The sequence below is a fragment of the Neoarius graeffei genome, chromosome 16 (genome assembly GCF_027579695.1).
Source record: "Neoarius graeffei isolate fNeoGra1 chromosome 16, fNeoGra1.pri, whole genome shotgun sequence".
NCBI classification, from domain to species: Eukaryota; Metazoa; Chordata; class Actinopteri; order Siluriformes; family Ariidae; genus Neoarius; species Neoarius graeffei.
The window spans coordinates 18,239,297-18,253,956 of NC_083584.1; the positions used below are offsets into that span (position 1 = coordinate 18,239,297).

At 40.6% G+C, this 14,660-nt stretch overlaps 1 protein-coding gene across 2 annotated transcripts in view; it reads left to right on the plus strand.

Moving 5' to 3' along the window:
* Positions 1-7,598, plus strand: part of p2ry11 (purinergic receptor P2Y11) — a 60,302-nt gene extending 52,704 nt beyond the window's left edge. For both annotated transcript variants that reach the window (XM_060941998.1, XM_060941997.1), the window contains exon 2: positions 6,193-7,598. In XM_060941998.1, coding sequence (XP_060797981.1) covers positions 6,206-7,108 — 903 coding nt within the window. In that variant the 5' untranslated portion in view covers positions 6,193-6,205 and the 3' untranslated portion in view covers positions 7,109-7,598. The remainder of the gene's footprint in view (positions 1-6,192) is intronic.
* Positions 7,599-14,660: the final 7,062 nt, after the last annotated feature.

The window sequence follows — 14,660 nt, forward strand, 5'->3', positions numbered from 1 at the left end:
AGAAATACAGCCCCGTGTTAAGGAAAAAAGTCCTCCTTGATTGACCAATCAGAATTGAGTAATTTGGCCCCATGTATTATAAGTTTACTTATGAGATAGTGCTCTTTGTGCATGCTCAGCGAGCTGAATACTGAGCCTTTACAAGAAAATTTCCATGAACTAAAAGCACACAATTTTGAACACCGTATGACTGAGGTTTTCTTTCCTTCATGGCCACGCATAAGGCCGGTTCTGGTCCATTACAATGGAATAACCATATGAAAACAGAATAGACGGTCAAAAGAATTTAAAATAACTACTTTGACAAAAGACTTCAGTTTCATATTACAATTTATGATCTGTGGCCTTGGATGTCATTGCATTGTTGCGGATTGTTAATCAAATGGAACAGAATGGAATATTGACAGCATTGAAAATGGTGACTTGATACTAGTGTAGAGGGTTCTGGGAAGGATGTGAAAGTTAAGTGCTTTTCTTAATTGTAGTTTATTAGCAAAACACTATTTGAACGTAGGGGCGGCACGGTGGTGTAGTGGTTAGCGCTGTTGCCTCACAGCAAGAAGGTCCGGGTTCGAGCCCCGTGGCCGGCGAGGGCCTTTCTGTGCGGAGTTTGCATGTTCTCTCCGTGTCCGCGTGGGTTTCCTCCGGGTGCTCCAGTTTCCCCCACAGTCCAAAGACATGCAGGTTAGGTTAACTGGTGACTCTAAATTGACCGTAGGTGTGAGTGTGAATGGTTGTCTGTGTCTATGTGTCAGCCCTGTGATGACCTGGCAACTTGTCCAGGGTGTACCCCGTCTTTCGCCCGTAGTCAGCTGGGATAGGCTCCAGCTTGCCTGCGACCCTGTAGAAGGATAAAGCGGCTAGAGATAATGAGATGAGACTATTTGAACGTTGAACGTATGAACATTGCATTTTGTTTGTTTGCACTGGAGTAATGAGACTCATGATCGCACATTAGTATCATGTAATATGGATGACTTTAAACTGCAATCGGACTTGAATATTGGGGCAAGTGGAATTACCCCTTAATCACCAGTGCTCCCAGGTCTGCTCTGACCCAGTGGTAGCACATGCCTGGGTTCCAGCTATGGGTTCAATAGTACATCACCAATAAGGTGCTGGCAGCAGGGTGCTTTTCGGTGCAATGTGGCAGATGAACCCAACAGGGTCAATGGCACACCACCAGATGACATGCGGAAGACCCACTCAAATGGCCAAAGGATGGCGTCAGTTGTCACTACAGGGCAACTTCCATACTTTTCAGGTCTGTGGCACTTTTGTGCACCACTTGCATACTTGCCAACTCTTCAAAATTCTCATGGGGGAGAAAAGTGCATGAACAACATTTTCAATTGGACGAGGGTATGATGCGCGGTTGAAACGATAAAAACAGTGGATCCCAATAATTGAAAACCATTTGAAGTTTATATAATTAAAAGTGTTTGAGTTGTTGATATTGTTCTATCAATTACTATAGGTTATGGGATTCATGTCATGAGAGAGCTCAGAGTGAAAAATCTGAAATAATACTCGTCTTGAATTTTAATATAACAATGAAAGGGAAGTCTTAAATCAGATTTTTAGCTGAAAAATCTCATGCCTGAATATTGTATACATACAGAGACCCACAGAAAACAACAAGTGATACTTTAGAAGAACGTTTATAATTTCTTAAAATATAGTCAGTGAAAGAAAGTATTATTGGATTGCATCAAATGTGTTTTCCTTCTGTAAGCTCATGTAAAAATACACAGAACTATTAAAATTTAATTTTAATGATATTATAAGATTTAACCAAAATAGTAACAACTCAAATAAATACTGCGCTGTCTTAGTACGACTAAAATGCATCTCTCTCACTAAACACTTTCCAACGGAATTTTTAAAAAGCACTAGAAATCCTATCAAAATCCTATCGGAATGCATCAAAGGAATTTGCTCATTTGCAAACTTTGACAAAGTTTTCAAACAGAATTTAAAAGTGGCACTATAAATACTACCATACTATCAAAATATACTCCACAAAGAAATTCACCCGAATGCAAAATTTTAGTACTACCAAAATACACTCACTAATCTTTCACTTAAAACCTCAACTCTATCAAAATCACTTTCCAGATAATTCACTTGTAAACTTTCACTTAAAACTTTCAAACAAAAATTCAAAATAGCACTACGACACTATTCAAATACACTCAAATTCGACAGTTACGGCCATCCGACCCAGCGTTAATTTTCCAACTGAAAAATTTGCGAGACCCGGATGTAAACATACAGACTTCTAAACTTTGACCTGTGTGGTCAGTGAATCACTTACCTTGCAAAATGCATTGGTCTGGCTGGTCGAACATTTGTTCATCCATGGAAATTCATTCTCCCATGCAACCTGGTACTTGCATTCATATTTTTGCTGTTTGGTATTTGGTTTAGTGGCCATGATGAATGACTGCTTGTAAAAAGGTGTCGGACAGCCTGGGTGAATGCTACATTCCAGAAGTGATTATTGTTCTGTTCGTTGATTGGTTAAAAATCAGTTGACATCAGCAGTGTTTCCCATACGATTCTGATTGGACACAATTGGAAGTATTTTTAACTTGGCAGTAGGGATTTCCCCAAATGGGGAGATTATCCAGTTTTTAACAAATACGATCAGGAGGCAGGAGACGGAAGCTAAAATCAGGAGCCTCCCGCTGAAATCAGGAGGGTTGGCAAGTATGCACTTGTCTCTCTGGACCTCCAGACCTGATGCCAACACAATGGGGGCACAACATTATCTTCCTTTACTGCGCAAGGTGCTTCATTAGGAGAGGAGAATAGTATATGATAGCTCGCGGAACCGGAGATTTCATGGCAGCTCAGCCGGGCCGTTCGTGCCATCGCTACGGGCAGCTCTGTCGCTCTGGTGCAGGCCTCGTGGCCCATCTGTGTTTCTGTGCATCCTAACAACGACAATCATAGAACAGCAACAGTATGCTTGTTAGGGCTGGTGGAAGTATGGTGAAGTTCAGATCCAAAAACAGAACAGACAGTAATCCAATAAATAAGATGATTTAATACAGGGAAGAAAGGGTGTGGCAAAAGGTAAACAAAACTACTTGACAAAAACATGACAGGCAAAGACAAAAACCCTTAGTACAAAAACCCATGAACCAGAAATAACCCTTAATGCAAAAACCATGAACCAGAAATAACCCTTAATGCAAAAACCATGAACCAGAAATAACCCTTAGTGCAAAAAAACAAGAATCAGTAAAACGCTAGTGCAAAAACCACAGACAAGAGAAAATAGCTAGAGAGAAACCCCATGAGGAGCAAAAGAGGCACAGAAACAGCTCAAGAAGCAAATGAGACTTTCTGGTAAAGACAGAGTCTGAGAATGGCCTTTATATAAGCAGCAGTGAAAACCAGGAAGTAAGTTCAGGGGAGAAGGAATTCCTGTCCCGGATTCAGATCGGCGCTGGCGTGAGACATCCGTAATCTCTGAAGTGGATGTCCGGGGCAGAGCATGACAATGCTGAGATAATTTTTCAATTTTCAGCCATGTACCCAGGCCCGGCGCCATGGGGGGGCGAAAGGGGGCATCGCCCCCTCGTGGCTACAGCCCCGCCCCCTCAACGGAGACTCAGATCACTTAATTGTTTTCTTATGAAAATATAATGTATTATAGACGTATTAATAATTTGCATTTTCAAATACGAAATATTAAGTGGTTGCGCATTGCACAAAAATACATTTCACATAAATCACTACTAAAACTGGCACGGTAGAACAAATCTGATTGGTTATGATTCTTACGTTGCAATCGTAGAATTCAACTGTATTAAGGTAGGATTATTTCAAAAAGCCTGAATTTAATATTAACCCTGTTTTAGACATATGTATTAATCCTAACTACTAGTTATTGTAGGTGTATATGTGAAATGCTGACACAGCCGTGCACACACAGACCTGTGATAAGGACAAGGGGAGGGGTCGCGCTGGCGGGGGTTTTACATGTAGTCTACACTTACAAGTGCACTGTCTCTGCAATATCCTGCAATATGCAGTCAGTTTGCGGGAGTAGTCTTTCCCCCTCCGAATTAAACGAATTCAATCACAATATTGTGAATCCATTTTCTTTCTTTGTAGGCTAAGTTTATCTCCGTTTATGTTGGTGTATGTGTTCATATATGGTCCGCTTTGTGCGCAAATAGTGTAAGAATATGTGTCGTTGACGTCACCCCCCATGCAGCAGGGGTGAAAATTCATCACTTCAGAGTGTTTATTTTGTCCCCTACACGCCTAAACTGGGATCGCGGATTAAGTGGTTAGCGTTGACTCGGTGCGAGTCAGGAAGGCTATTACTGGTGCAGCCGCGGGGTCTGTTGATTTTTTAAAATATTATTTTGGCCGCCGAGCCAAGTACCTTAGACTTGCATTGACGTTTTGTTTTCATGCCGCGGAGCTATTTGTATGTATTTTAAATTTAAAGGACTTGCCTGTAGGTTTCTGTGCGTTGTTTTATGTTTGGCATCTTTCCGGTTGTAACGCGTGTCTGTGAGAAAATTGGAGGGGAGGGTTAACAGGTGGGCACGGGGGTTGATAAAGCGCAACTGCCCTGGTAATATGCCACATGATTTTCCCGGACTAAAGCAACCTTCGGGGCCATGGTTTTGTGGTTGGCGCAGTTAATTGTTTGAAACATGTTGTCAGACCGCCATCACTACTACACACTATATGAAAAAATATTTGCCCCCTTGCGATTTCTAATTGCCCCCTTAGTAAACTGTTCCTGGCGCCGGGCCTGCATGTACCTTTCTTCCTTTTTATAGTAATAATGTCAGAAACCCCAGATTATTTAACACATTAAAACAATGTCATTATTTTAGTATTTTCAGCATCATCAGCATCATCAATCATATAAGTAGAGTCATCTCCGCAATAACAATAGAAAGAGCAAATAATGTGAATAATCGCATTTGTTCTCGCAGGAACCTTGTACGAAGTTCTGGCTCCAGCTCACTCACAACCTGCAATGGATAAATGGTATTGAGAATGAATGAATGAATGAATGAATGAATGAATGAAGTGGTCATGTTGTGTGCATTTAACACATAAAATAAAGGGTTAGAGGGCAGAGCTTGCATCCACACAGCTGATTCGTCAATTGCTCTTTATCACCAATTGCTTTATGTTGAATTTTTGAGTTGTGGTTCGTGTGAATTCCTGTGCAGTCACACTGTTAGAAATAAGGGTACAGTAAGAGTCCATTTCTGTCTCCCAAGGTACAATCTACACTAATGTACCCCAAAGGCTTGTTATTGGACCTCGAGGTAACTATTGCCTCTTTTCCACCAAATCAGTTCCAGGGCTGGTTCGGGGCCAGTGCTGGTGCTGGTTCACAACTCGTTCAACTCGCGAGCCAGCTGAGAACCAGTTTGCTTTTCCATAGCTCGCGGTGCTAAGAGAAGCCACGTCATTACGTCGCTGTATACGTCAGTTACATCGCTGCGTTTGCATAAACCTTAGCGCGAATATCGAAGCAAAAACAACACGGAAGAAGCAGCAGCAGCAGCAACAACAACAATAATAATAATGGATGACTTCGCGTTTGTACAGCTGCGGCTTCTCGTCGCTTAAAAATGGCAATCTTTCGTGGTCTTGTTATTGTTGTTGGTCTTAACAACTCCGTCCCCCCACTGACGTAAGCGGTTCTTTCCTCTGGCCCAGCAGAGAGTTGGTGCTAGCCTGGAACCAGTTTTTCTGGCCCCAGAGCCAGTTCTTTGTCAGTGGAAACAGAAAACCCGGTTCCAAACTAAGCACTGGCCCCGAACCAGCCCTGGAACTGCTTTGGTGGAAAAGGGGCATATGTGTACCTTTTTAGGACCAAAAGCAGTATTTAAAGAGTACCTTAGAGGATATTGCCAGAGGGACAAGCTGTTGTATTCCTAAAGGTACAATAATGAAATGTATTTTCTGAGAGTGCACCATTTAGAGGCTAAACCATTCAGAGGGTCATTTAATCACGCTGACCATGATGCTTGGGCTTGTTCAGGTCCGGCTTTGTGTTATGATTTCAGTATTTTCAGAATATATAAAGTCCATCACTTGTTTGCAGATTTTCTCGGCATATCATTTGAAGTAACTGGAACATTTCTGATTGTCAGCTGATACCACATGGATAGCTACATTTCTATATTTCTATTGTTGCAGGAGACACCATAAAATGGATGCGAACATGAGCAGCAGTGGCAGCTGTAATGGTACATTTTCAAAGGACCTGTTACCTCCCATCTACGCTGTGGAGATGTGTGTGGCGCTGGTGGGGAACATACTGGCATTGTGGCTGCTTGTGACTAAGGAGAGGAAGAACTGGCACACGGGAGTGGTGTTCTCCTGCAACCTGGTCATCAGCGACATCTTTTATGCCCTCACTCTCCCCCTTCTGATTGTCTACTATTCGAATGGACGGATATGGTTATTTGGTCAAGGCCTCTGCAAATTAGAGCGCTTCCTCTTCACCTGCAACCTCTATGTCAGCATTTACTTCATCATGTGCATCAGTGTTAATAGATATCTGGCCATCGTTCATCCCTTCTTCACTCGCAATCACGTTCGCCCAAAGCATGCCAAGATCGCCAGTTTGTTGGTGTGGATCTTGGTGGTAGGCATTTCATCTCCGGTTCTCTACTATTCAGGTGTCAAGAAAACACGATGCTCCTTATTTAAAAATCCAGAAGATGAATTTAAAAAGTTTAGCTACAGGGTTTTTATGGCTGTTCTAGGCTGCTTGGTCCCATTTTTGGTTACGTTTGCATCCTATTTTGGTGTCATATGGGTGGTTTTCAAAAATGAGAATATCACATCACTGGAGAAGAAAAAAGTGGCTCTGATGGTGGGTTTAGTCTGCGTCCTGTACTCCATATCTTTTGTACCTTATCACATTCTGCAAATATGGCACTTTAAACTGAAGATGGTAGAAAAGTCTAATTATTATTTGTGTACTGGATACCAAGTGTCAAAAGCATTAGCCTGTGTGAACATGTGCCTCCATCCCATCCTGTATATGGCTGTGTTTGACAGTATCAGGACAATGTGCTGTAGAAGGAGCTCAAATGAACCTTATTAAGCTACTTGTTTTTTTTATGGACTTTTACCCAAAGTGCATAATGAAGGCTGGATAAATAAAGTAATGGATGTTTATGTATTTTCTTTTTAAATTCATGTCAGCCTGACGAAGCCATAAATGTCAAATAGTTATTTGGATGCCTGGTGTCATTGTAAATATACAGCATATACAGTTCATTGAAAATAAATAAGTGACAGAAAACAAGTTCCTTAGTACTGTTATTGTCATTAGAATGAAATTGTCATAAAATTCCCATATATTAAGTCTCTCTCTCTCTCTCTCTCTCTCTCAAAAAATCCCGAAGTGTATTGTTTGTCCAGTTTTGGTCATTATGAAATGTTCCATATGAATCCAATACATTTTCACATGGATACAATTACCAGCCTTGTTTTCAAACTCACAGAAGCTACAATGACATGCAATATCCAATTTTTTCCTCCTCAATTATATTTTGCAATATTTTATGCGATACTTTGAAGGAAATTTCATTTCGCTTCACAAATCTTTCTCTAGTTCAAATCTCCATCAAGTGATGACCTTATGTATCTGTTTGTACATTTTTCACTTGGTTTATTATGCAATGCAATAACCCCTATTTAATGTCAAATAGTTATTTGGATGCCTGGTGTCATTGTAAATATACAACATATACAGTTCATTGAAAATAAATAAGTGACAGAAAACAAGTTCCTTAGTACTGTTATTGTACATTTCAGGTTTCACAAAGAATATAACTTACTGTAATTAGACCTATCATTTACCCAATCTCCAAACAAGAGCTGTAAAGCCTCAGAAGTTTCACATCAAAAACCACAGCAGACTTTCAAAAGATCTCATCTCATCTCATTATCTCTAGCTGCTTTATCCTGTCCTACAGGGTCGCAGGCAAGCTGGAGCCTATCCCAGCTGACTACGGGCGAAAGGCGGGGTACACCCTGGACAAGTCACCAGGTCATCACAGGGCTGACACATAGACACAGACGACCATTCACACTCACATTCACACCTACGGTCAATTTAGAGTCACCAGTTAACCTAACCTGCATGTCTTTGGACTGTGGGGGAAACCGGAGCACCCGGAGGAAACCCACACGGACACGGGGAGAACATGCAAACTCCACACAGAAAGGCCCTCGCCGGCCACGGGGCTCGAACCCGGACCTTCTTGCTGTGAGGTGACAGCGCTAACCACTACACCACCGTGCCGCCCTTGTGTGAAATTTCCTCTCTGCATTTAACCCATCTGAAGCAGTGAACACACACATGCACACACACGTGAGCAATGAGCACACACACATACTCAGAGCAGTGGGCAGCCATGCTAACAGCGCCTGGGGAGCAGTTGGGAGTTAGGTGCCTCGCTCAAGGGCACCTCAGCCCAAGGCCGTCCCATATTAACCTAACCGCATGTCTTTGGACTGTGGAGGAAACCGGAGCACCCGAAGGAAACCCACACGGACACAGGAAGAACCTGCAAACTCCGCACAGAAAGGCCCTCGCTGGCCACGGGGCTCGAACACGGACCTTCTTGCTGTGAGGCTACAGCGCTAACCACTACACCACTGTGCTGCCCCGCGAACCAGTTCAAAATGAAAATTCTTTTGACCAACTTGTATATTTTTGTGTGTGGATGTGTCCATATATTGTAAAGAACACTACATGGTGGTACGAAGATATGAAGTTTATCTTCTCATGTTGAAAAATATATCCTTCGCTTGCTTCAATCATTTGTGATGTATACATTCACCACTCGAAGATAAACTTCATATCTTCACATGACTGTGTAATATCCTCTATCTACAACCCTGATTCCAAAAAAGTTGGGACAAAGTACAAATTGTAAATAAAAACGGAATGCAATAATTTACAAATCCCAAAAACTGATATTGTATTCACAATAGAACATAGACAACATATCAAATGTTGAAAGTGAGACATTTTGAAATTTCATGCCAAATATTGGCTCATTTGAAATTTCATGACAGCAACACATCTCAAAAAAGTTGGGACAGGGGCAGTGAGAGGCTGGAAAAGTTAAAGGTACAAAAAAAGGAACAGCTGGAGGACCAAATTGCAACTCATTAGGTCAACTGGCAATAGGTCATTAACATGACTGGGTATAAAAAGAGCATCTTGGAGTGGCAGCGGCTCTCAGAAGTAAAGACGGGAAGAGGATCACCAATCCCCCTAATTCTGCGCCGACAAATAGTGGAGCAATATCAGAAAGGAGTTCGACAGTGTAAAATTGCAAAGAGTTTGAACATATCATCATCTACAGTGCATAATATCATCAAAAGATTCAGAGAATCTGGAAGAATCTCTGTGCGTAAGGATCAAGGCCGGAAAACCATACTGGGTGCCCGTGATCTTCGGGCCCTTAGACGGCACTGCATCACATACAGGCATGCTTCTGTATTGGAAATCACAAAATGGGTTCAGGAATATTTCCAGAGAACATTATCTGTGAACACAATTCACCGTGCCATCCGCTGTTGCCAGCTAAAACTCTATAGTTCAAAGAAGAAGCCGTATCTAAACATGATCCAGAAGCGCAGACGTCTTCTCTGGGCCAAGGCTCATTTAAAATGGACTGTGGCAAAGTGGAAAACTGTTCTGTGGTCAGATGAATCAAAATTTGAAGTTCTTTATGGAAATCAGGGACGCCATGTCATTCGGACTAAAGAGGAGAAGGACGACCCAAGTTGTTATCAGCGCTCAGTTCAGAAGCCTGCATCTCTGATGGTATGGGGTTGCATTAGTGCGTGTGGCATGGGCAGCTTACACATCTGGAAAGACACCATCAATGCTGAAAGGTATATCCAGGTTCTAGAGCAACATATGCTCCCATCCAGACGACGTCTCTTTCAGGGAAGACCTTGCATTTTCCAACATGACAATGCCAAACCACATACTGCATCAATTACAGCATCATGGCTGCGTAGAAGAAGGGTCCGGGTACTGAACTGGCCAGCCTGCAGTCCAGATCTTTCACCCATAGAGAACATTTGGCGCATCATAAAATGGAAGATACGACAAAAAAGACCTAAGACAGTTGAGCAACTAGAATCCTACATTAGACAAGAATGGGTTAACATTCCTATCCCTAAACTTGAGCAACTTGTCTCCTCAGTCCCCAGACGTTTACAGACTGTTGTAAAGAGAAAAGGGGATGTCTCACAGTGGTAAACATGGCCTTGTCCCAACTTTTTTGAGATGTGTTGTTGTCATGAAATTTAAAAATCACCTAATTTTTCTCTTTAAATGATACATTTTCTCAGTTTAAACATTTGATATGTCATCTATGTTCTATTCTGAATAAAATATGGAATTTTTAAACTTCCACATCATTGCATTCCGTTTTTATTTACAATTTGTACTTTGTCCCAACTTTTTTGGAATCGGGGTTGTATAAAACCCTATGTGAGTATTATTTTAGACTCTTCAGCCTTATTTATCAGAATCAAGTTTATTGCCAAGGACATTCTCACATACAAGGAATTTGCTTTGGTGACTGATTTTACAGGATTTTTAGTAGAAGCGTCAACTTGTCCTTCATAAATGACACTGTAACACTTTCTTCCGTTTGGGAATAAGGAAATGGGAGACAGGGTCCGGCTGGAACAACTCAAGATGTAGATTTTTTCTTCACTTTCACGTTTCAGTGACTTTAACCATCGCTCGCCTGCACACTCACACACAAACATAATCACGTCCATGAAATATTTGCCGATTTTGTATTTTAGGGGCTCCTGAATACAACTAAACAACCCGCCGTTTGTGATGTGTTCCAGTAGAAGTGTCTTGTATCTTCATTTTGTCACATGTACACTCGAGCACATTGAAATTCCACTTCTGCATTTAACCCATCTGGGGCAGTGAACACACACAAGTGAGCAATGAGCATACACACATACCCAGAGCAGTGGCCTTGCTCAAGAGAGAACGGACTTGGCAATAAACTTGGTTCTGATCCAGAGGGAGGGAAAAGTGCTGTTCATTCATTCACTCAGCTTCCCTCACATTTTTCCTGCCAGTCCAAGGAATCGACCCAGTGACCCTTTGGGCCCAAGGCTGCTTTGCTAACTTTGAAGTCATGGCTGTAGTTACTGTACGCTACAATGATCTGCATAGCGCTTGTATTGTTTCTGCCTACCACTAGTGGCCTGCAGTGGCTACTCATTCGTCCCGTTTTGGTCTTTGCTTTCTACGTTATTGATTCCCGTGCGGATTTTCCCAGTACACAAATACTGATGACATAGTCAGTATTCTCAGTAACCTCGTGGTTCTCGAATTTTCGCGACGTGACAACGGGAAGTGGAAAAAAAAATTGTTTATAAAGTAGACCCTCGTCTTCTGACTCCTGCTACCATCAATGGTGAGTAGGTTGTATTTTCTAAACATATAGAAGTGATAGCTGAAGTATTTTTCTTGATTACTCCCAAGTTTCATCGTAACCAAAAGCCTAGCACAGAGCTTTCTAACGTTACCAAAACCAACATGTCCAAGTGCTGCCGGCGGACGGACAAAAAGTAGGACAAAAATTAAGCAAGTTATGATTATTTACAGGTGGAAGTTGTTGATATCGGTCACGGTTCTTCTGTTGTTTTAGTGTGTAATTAAGACCTGAAAATCCTATCGATTTTTCGAAATTAAAAAATTCATAACTTTCTTAATATTTCTCATAGATAGTTGGTTCATGGGGCGGCACGGTGGTGTAGTGGTTAGCGCTGTCGCCTCATAGCAAGAAGGTCCGGGTTCGAGCCCCGTGGCCGGTGAGGGTCTTTCTGTGTGGAGTTTGCATGTTGTCTGCGTGGGTTTCCTCCGGGTGCTCCGGTTTCCCCCACAGTCCAAAGACATGCAGGTTAGGTTAACTGGTGACTCTAAATTGAGCGTAGGTGTGAATGTGAGTGTGAATGGTTGTCTGTGTCTATGTGTCAGCCCTGTGATGACCTGGCGACTTGTCCAGGGTGTACCCCGCCTTTCGCCCATAGTCAGCTGGGATAGGCTCCAGCTTGCCTGCGACCCTGTCGAACAGGATAAAGCGGCTAGAGATAATGAGATGAGATGAGTTGGTTCATGCATCATTTTAAAGGTCTTTTTTAGTGCTTTCTAGTGTAGTAGAAATATTCTTAATCTAATAACTTTGATTTTTATTGTCACATGCCTGTTTTGTGCTTTTTTTTTGTAGTTTGTGATCTCATCTCATCTCATCTCATTATCTGTAGCCGCTTTATCCTGTTCTACAGGGTCGCAGGCAAGCTGGAGCCTATCCCAGCTGACTACGGGCGAAAGGCGGGGTACACCCTGGACAAGTCGCCAGGTCATCACAGGGCTGACACATAGACACAGACAACCATTCACACTCACATTCACACCTACGGTCAATTTAGAGTCACCAGTTAACCTAACCTGCATGTCTTTGGACTGTGGGGGAAACCGGAGCACCCGGAGGAAACCCACGCGGACACGGGGAGAACATGCAAACTCCGCACAGAAAGGCCCTCGCTGGCCACGGGGCTCGAACCCGGACCTTCTTGCTGTGAGGCGACAGCGCTAACCACTACACCACCGTGCCGCCCTAGTTTGTGATCCTGAGGTAATTTTTTTTTTTTTTAGAAATAAGCCATTAATCCTTGTTGATCTAAGTATAAACTATGTCAGCTTTAAATTCCTCTCTCCACATACCTACACTATCAAAGCCCAGGGCAAACACACTACAACAACAACATCTCAGTAGTGAGTAGTGTTGTGACGTTCGCGAACGAACCGATTCTTTTGAACGGCTCCTAGGCATGAACGATGAGAACCGAGTGTCGAGCTGGGGGAGCCGTTCTTTCTGTCGTTCTTTTTCTGTACTGTGTTTCAGATGAAAAAGCTCCTCCTCCCTTCACTGAGTTAGGGAAAGGTTACGGTGAGGGCACAGTGGTGCCTATTTGTCTGATATGCAGTAGCTATCAGACAAATAGGCACCGATGTGACATCGGGGAGTGGGAGGTGGTCGTCAGAGTTTTTATTTATTCAAGTTTTATCTGTTTGCCTAATAGTTCAAGTTGTTTTGTATATAGTTTATAATGTTGTTGTGTGATATTAATGATAATATTGTGGGAAAACTACTTTGCACGGACGTTCATTTAATTTATTCTATCGTCATTTTGTTTGTTCTATTTTTGTGTATTTTATTTATTTGTTTGTCTAGTTGTATCTATTTTTCTAATAATAATATATTTTTTGCATTAATAGTTTGTTTTTTCCTGTTAAAATAATCTTGTGTTCTTGTTATAACTTTATCTATTTATCTGACTGTTTAGTTGTATCTATTTTTGTGACAATTTCAATATTTTTTAATATAGAAAGTTTGTTTTTTTCTATTAAAATGCTCTTGTGTGATAACTAGTTCTTGTGTTTATATTTATTGTGGTTGTATCTATTTTGTATCTCAGACTTAAATATTTTGTAAAACAAGTGTTTTTCTATAAAATGAATGAATGAATTTATTTATTTCGAACATGTATAAAAAAATGTATGTAACTATTTGTACATACAAAAGAAAGAACACGAGAAAGTGACAAAAAAAATACATAAAGAGCTCAGACATTACAATACACCGCACATTGTTCAAAAAAGGAGTGGGAAGAAGTACAATACTTTTTTTTAATTTCCCACCCCTTTTTAACTACCTCGAAATCCAAACTTCATTAATACACCTAAAAAATAATATACCATATATACTATACACTTCATGAATATCTATATAATTACAAAAATAGATATATACTACACACCATATATATACACACTTCCTAAACATCTATATAAATATTTAATTACAAAATAAATATATCCTACATTCCATATATACACTTCACAAATATCTATATAAATATATAATTACTATATATATATATATATATATATATATATATATATATATATATATATATATATACTATATCCCATATATACACTTCATAAATATCTATATAAATATATAATTACAAAAATAAATATCTACTACATACCTATCCCTGTAAATATGAATATATAAACTATCCCCATAAATAAATACATACCATATATACCATATACTAAATTAGTTCTAATATAACAATCAACTCTATTCTATTTATCCCTCATCATCCTCCATTGACATACTTCCTCTTCTATATACTTGTTTAAAAATATTTTTTTGTACCTTCTTTTAAACAGATTTATATTTGCACTTTGTTTTATTTCTGTCTCCAGTCTGTTCCATAAAATATTCTTGCGTTCTTGATAACTACGTTCTTGAGTGGGTTCTTTTTTTTTTTTTTTTTACAGAAAAGCCGTTCTGCATGGACATTCATTGAAGCCCTCATTGTTTTTAATGGTTATTTATGAGCGTTTAGGGGTTACAATAATGTAAGTCTAGGTTGCTTTATATAAAAGGTATGTCCAGAAATATTGATGTCACTGTCTAAGCAGAGGGATCTGGCTTCTTTAGACGCTGTCTTCTTAAAACTGAATAAATATTTAAAAAGAGCCAAATGAGTCAGTCTTTTGAACGACTCTTTTC